Source organism: Pteropus vampyrus, unplaced genomic scaffold (assembly GCF_000151845.1).
Source record: "Pteropus vampyrus isolate Shadow unplaced genomic scaffold, Pvam_2.0 Scaffold2, whole genome shotgun sequence".
Taxonomy (NCBI): Eukaryota; Metazoa; Chordata; class Mammalia; order Chiroptera; family Pteropodidae; genus Pteropus; species Pteropus vampyrus.
The window spans coordinates 25,661,256-25,668,061 of NW_011888783.1; the positions used below are offsets into that span (position 1 = coordinate 25,661,256).

Consider the following 6,806-nt stretch of genomic DNA (forward strand, 5'->3'; position numbering starts at 1 on the left):
GAAATGCATTACAAAATATTTTTATCCTCACCAAATAGTACATAAATCCAGGACTATACCTAAAGCCTCTTGCAATGTTTGCCCTTTCTTTTAAAAAGCCCCACACTCAAATTATCAAATAATATCACTAGTTTGGGCACAAGCCAGCAATTAAAAAAATCGAAATAAATTACTTTTAGATTTCTATTGTTTTCCCGACAACACACAAATTATGCTACTGCTTATCTTTAAGACTGCAGCTGCTGCTGGCTCTGCGTCACTATTTACTATAATTACTGCCTTCAGATTTCATTCTGACCCATATCCTATTATAGGATATGCCCAGGCCAGATGAGCAATTTCAGAAATCAGCAGCACTTATGGATGTTTGCAAAATCGAGGCATTAGAAACCTGTTTTTCTAATAGCATGAAAATTTACTCTTCAACAAAAATCCTCACCTGGCTGTTTCTCGCCACTCAGCATCCTCACCTTCACGCCAGCAAATCTCATCCAGTTCTGTGAAAAGGTCATGAGGAATGTGTTCCTCATCATCATCCTCAATTCCAAGAATAAACTGTACCCGCTGTGATGGGGTGTCTGTGGAAAATCAGAGACGTGAAGATGCATTACCACTTCAAGCTTAAAATGTCCTGGTCACCACCTTCAAACTTAAAATGTCCTGGTCACCACCTTCATCACCACTCCAAACTCACACCTCCCCTGCCCCCACTGCAACACTCATCTAGAGTAAACATGGGAAATTAAAAATAAATTTAGCATCACATTCTAGCATAATTTGGGAGCATAAATATGTAAAATTTAAATATATAATGTGTAGATATTATCAAAAATATAATCAAATGTGATGATTATTTGGATTATTTATAACAGTCATGGAAACTACTTCTATTTCTCTCTCACACACATGCACACATTTCTCATCAGATATGCTGCATTTAATGGTAATATTCAGAAGAGTAGACTATTTTAAAATTCACTTATACTAAAACTATGCTGAATATAACTCATCAAAGAACTCCCTTGAGATGCTTCTTTGTAGTCACACCCTTGTCCCCCTACAAACTCCTAGCAACCACTGATCTGGTCAACACCGTTCATAGTTCTTCCTTTTCCAGAATGTCATATAAATGAAAAAATATGGTATATAACCTTTTGAGACTGTCATTATTCACTTAGCATAATGCCTTTGAGATTTTGAGGTTTATCTGCATTACTGAGTGTAGCAGTATCGCCTTCTTTTTATTGCTGAGTAATAGTCCATTGTAGAAATCTTTCACAGTTTGCTGATCCATTTATTCATCTGTTGAAGGATATTTAGCTTGTTTCCAGTTTGGGGCAATTATGAATAGAACTGCTTTAAGTATTTTTGTATAGGTTTTTCTGTTGAACATAAGTTTTTATTTCTCTAAAGTAAATACTTAGGAGTAGGATTGCTGGGTTTAAAGCGTATGTTCAGCTTTACAAGACACTGCCAAACTGCCAGTGTCTATATTCTTTTGTATTTGCAGTAGCAGTGTATGAGAGAGTTAATAGTTGCTCCACATCTTCATCAGCACTTGGTATTATCAATTGTTCCTTAGCCAGTCTATGCAGCGCTATCTCACTACAGTGTTTGTTTGCATTTCTCTGATAGCTATTGTTGACAATTTTTCATGTGTTTATTTGTCATCCATATGTCATCTTTGGTGAAATGTCTGTTGAAATATTTTGCCCATTTTTAATTGGGTTGGTTGTTTCTTTACAGTTGAGTTTAGAGAGTTCTTTATATGTTCTGGATAAAAGTCTTTGTTGAATATGTGGTTTGCAAATATTTTCTTTCCTCCTTGTCTAGAGCTTGTCCTCACATTTTTTAAGTGTCTTTTATTAAGCAGAAATTTTAAGTTTTGATCATTCCAATTTATCAATTGATCATTATCATTATTGGTATCAAGTTTAAGAACTCTTCGCCTAAAGCTCACCTGGATTTTCTCTTGTTTTCTTTTAAAAGCTTTATAGATTTATATTTTACAATAAGAGCTATGGTCCATTCAGTTCAAGGTGTTTGTTTGGGAAGTCACCTCTTTCATAATGGACAGTAAGTCTCTCTGATCTTTGCTCCACAGGGAGACATTTTCTTTATTATACTAGACAGTAAACGAAACTTCCCTTAGCTCCAGAGAGAGACACTACGTTTATCTTTCAAGTCTGCTCACTAACTAACATCCTTGAAAAGAAAGGCAAAAAGATAGTCAGTGCCTCTGCTCACAAGATATGTAGGAATATAAGAGATCCTCATGGCCATGCTGATCACGCTTCAGAAAATATCTTTGAATTCTTTCTTGTTAAATTGAAACAGTTCTTTGCAAATCTTTCAACCTCTAAATATTCTCAACTTTATTAGCCCGTTCTTCAATTTACAATTTGAGGATTAAAGAAAAAAATCCCCAGGGATTTTTTATTATCTTTTCATTATCTTTTTCATTATCTTTTTTATTTATATTTTTAAAACATTATGTGATTGTTTCCCTAGAGATCGTTACTAGGTTGCTAAATACGAGATCAAAATCCAAAATCCATTCTATTCCTATACTGTAATGAAAATTGCTAGAAAATCTAGTAGGAATAAATTCCATTTCCTTTAGAAGCAAAGATATAAGAATATCTAAGAATAAATCCAACAAAATTAAATAATACATTTGTGATGAAAATTATAACATTTTATTAAGTGATATAAAAGTAGATTTAAATAAATGAATAAATATAAGTTAACGAGAAATCTCAACCGTGGAAAACTATCTTATAGATGCAATGTTATCCCACTAAAACATCTGGTATTTTCAAATATTTTTAAAACAAAATTCAATAACAAGCATATAGTGATTATAAAAGCTATAATAGTACATATTTTATTTGTGAAAATAAACTAATCAGTTATTTAAAGGATTAGGTTTTAACTAAGTCACAACTGAGAGGATTTCAGAAGTTGAAGATGAAAATATACACATAATATACTGTGTCATACTTTCTATAAATTTAAATATTTGTGGTGGGGCCCTAGCCCCTGCCTACCTTGTTAGCCTTACATTCTGCCATTCTTTCCCTTGTTATTCCATTCTGGGTACATTTGCCCTCTTTCAGATTTTTAAAAACACCATGATCTTCCCACTTCAGGTCACTGTGCATACTGCTTCCTCTAGCTCACCTATGTATCTTTCAGTGTCTACTTCAGTATAATATAACACTTCAGCAAGCCTGCCTAACCAGCCTTTCAAAACACACACATAAACAAATATGTAAGCACATTCATATGCAAACATTTAAGTCAGGCACCTGTTATCTTAATTCATAGCACTCTACAGCTCTCTTTGTCATATTTATCTCAATTATAAGTTGAAATTTACTGTGAAATAAATTAATGTATTTTAAATAGAAAATATTTCTACATTCCAGAATCAGTCTCCTAGAAGGAGACAGGACAAAGTCCCCAGAGAGAAAATTATGCATGCAAAATTACTTTTCAAAATATAAAGCACTATATAAATATTACTAATGATGATTGGTGCTAATGTTACTGGCAGTGATGACAGTTACAGTGATAACAGAGGCCTGTCAAAATAGAGAGATCTAGAATTTTAAGCAGAAAAGAATGAGAAAATAATAGTGCTATTAATTAAAAGAGGGGTGTCAGGATGAGCAACCAATACTGTAGGTTGAGCGCTCAAAAGATAACATTTAGATATGCTGAGTTTGAAGTGATTTCGAGACAAATATGCAAATGATCATAAGGCAGTTGGAGATTTGGTTCAAGGAAAAACAGGATCAGAGGTAGAGACATGGATGGCATTTAACTAGAGAACTCATATGATTACAATGGATAAGGACTAAAAATTGAACAATAGAGAGAGAAGAAGACTCGACATCGAAGGAAATAATCAAGTTTAAGATTTGGGAGGAGGAAGAGAAGCTAAAAGAATCAGAAGAAGAATAGAAATGAAAAAGGATTCTTACAATAAACAAGCATTTAAGGAGCACAGAAAAAATCTCTGCCTATTTAGAGCTTACAGTTGATGGAGAGAGCAGAGCAATGGGCCCAGGTAGTAAGGATTTCAAAATGAACAAGTCAATAATGTCAGATGCTGTAGAATCAATGATGAGAACTAAGAACAACAGGATTTGGCTAGCCTGATGTTCAATAGCCCTAGAATTCCAAAGAATATGTATTATTTTACAATCAGAAATAAACAAATAAGCTACTTCCATTTGGAATACTGACCATATTTTCAACAACGGTTAGTTAAAAAAATAAAATTTAAATAGTTATACTATCTGAGAAAAGCCACTAATAGAATCATAATTGTAAATAAGCAAGTTCCTTAGCAGACTTTCATTTTTTCATTATTAGCTGTGTTACTCATATTGCTTTAATTGCTCACATACTAATTAACTAGGGTCTTAAGTACATTTTTTTCTAATGATCAGTGAAAATACTCTCCTTTCTACAGGCCCTGTCGAAAAGTTTGCTATTTTTTAGGCTCTTTCTGGAGAACAGTCAACAAATTTGTCGAGAAATGTATTTCTTACCACATAACAAGTACAATAGCAAAAGTGAATTGGGAAATTTCCATTTTACATATGTGATCTTACTGTCATGTAGAACACAAGCCTCATGCACTATGACTTTTAGCTCAAGGGAACAGATTCACAAAGTGTTTACCATTATGTGTTTCTGAGTACAGATACTTTTTTTCCTCTTTATCTCTGTTACACTTCAGGTAAATTAATATTCAGGAAATCTAGCTTATGAAATTGTGAAATGATAACAAGTTTAGTGGTTCTGTTTCAAGTTCATGTCTCCAGTCTCTTTGTGGTGCAATAATATCTTCCATCTTCAATTAATTTTAAAATTTTGCTCATATTATTTAAATGGCATATAAAATCTGTTCATCTGAATTCCTATATTTTAATTCATTTGTGTAACTGAAATAATATATTTATAATTAATGCAAAGTGGTTAATTTTGTTATAGGTAACGGATTGATAAAATGAACACTTTGGCTGAAACACCAAGAACAATAGGTATTTTTTCCCAAGAGGGTGTAAGACTTCATGCAGAATTTACAAACGGTGTTCCTGAAACCTAGTTATCAAACTCTGACTTTTCACCCACACAGTTATAAAAGGGTAATGAGTTGAAAACAGTGTATACTTCCTGGAGAGGATTTTATCAGAGAAAGTTGTGAGTGCCAAGTCTCCTTACTCCCCAAAAGGAGGGGATTAGGGGTGTCTGACTCTTCCTCAAGCCAAGTGAGTAGAGCTTGAGGGGCATCAGAAGAGCTTGATGTGTCCCATGCAATAGACTGGAGTATGATCCCTGCCTGAAAAACAGAAAACCTGCCTAACTGCTGATGGTGAAGTTGCTGTTTTGAATAACACACACTCCCAATATTTATCAAGGCAATGAATATGTGTGTGTTTTCTGTGAATCATATATGGGCCACACATGACAGAAAGAGAGAGAGAGATGAGACAGAATATGGAATATGGATTTGGTTTTTTTTTTTTTTTTTTTTTTTTTTGCAAGAGTGACCTGGTTCTTTTTTTTTTTTTCAGTTAGAGTTGACATTCAATATTACTTTATATTACTTTCAGGTGTACAGCATAATGATTAGACATTTATATAATTTCCAAAGTGATTTCCCCAGTTCATTTAATACCTATACTATACATGGTTATTACAATATTATTAACTCCATTTCCTATGCTATACTTCGCATCCTCATGACTATTTTGTAACTGCCAATTTGTACTTCTTCATCCCTTCACCTATTTCACCAGCCCCCAAACCCCCTTCCATCTGGCAATCAGCAGTTTGTTTTCTGTATCTATGAGTCTGTTCTCATTTTGTTTGGTTGGTTTATTTTGTTCATTATATTCCACATATAAGTGAGATTATATGGTATTTGCCATTTTATGTTGGACTTATTTCACTTGACATAATACCCTCTAGGTCCATTCATGTCATTGCAAATGGTAAGATTTCATTTTTTTTATGGCCGAGTAATATTCCATTGTGTATATGTTCCACTTTTCCTTTATCCAATCATCTACTGATGAGCACTTAGGTTGTTTCCATTTCTTGGCTGTTGTAAATAGAGCTGCAGTGAACATAGGGATGCATATATCTTTTCGAACTAATGTTTTGGATTTCTTCGGATAAATACCCAGAAGTGCAATTGCTGGGTGATAAAGTAGTTCTATTTTTAATTTTTTGAAGACCCTCCAGACTGTTTTCCATAGTGGCTGTATCAGTTTGCAACCAATGTGGGTTAATTTTAGCTCCTGTCCAAGAGGCTGCCATAGAGCATTGACAAGACTTCAGCAGATACCATCTATCAGTATAGCTGAATGTCTAGGGCAGCGGTCTCCAATCTTTTTGGCACCAGGGACCAGTGCTCCTATAAGAATCTAATGCCTGATGATCTGGAGCTGAGGAGGTGAAGTTAGCACTGGGGAGTGGCTGCAAATACAGATGAAGCTTCACTGGCTCACCGGCTGCTCACCTAGTGCTGTGCAGCCAGTTTCTATCAGGCCAAGGACCAGTACCAGTCCACAGCCTGCAGGTAGGGGACCCCTGGCCTAGGAAATAAGTAAGAATAAGTAATAAAGCAGGAGAGAGTTCAGGTGAGAGACCGTCCAGGAGAGAATGAGTAAATTTAAGCATAGAGAATATAACATCAGTTTGCAATAATACCAGTTAAGTAAGAACTTTCCTGACCCACTCCACTTAGTTCTTTTCATTTCTTGTGCTCCAAATCTGAAGGAATC

The 6,806-nt window shown here is 34.6% G+C and overlaps 1 protein-coding gene across 1 annotated transcript in view; it reads right to left on the reverse strand.

Annotated features, from left to right (window-relative positions):
• The window catches only part of SLC4A10 (solute carrier family 4 member 10), a 178,910-nt gene that overhangs the window by 120,426 nt on the left and 51,678 nt on the right, over nt 1-6,806 (reverse strand). The window contains exon 4 of the mRNA XM_023528479.1: nt 440-578. Within this exon, the coding sequence (XP_023384247.1) occupies nt 440-578 (139 nt within the window). The remainder of the gene's footprint in view (nt 1-439; nt 579-6,806) is intronic.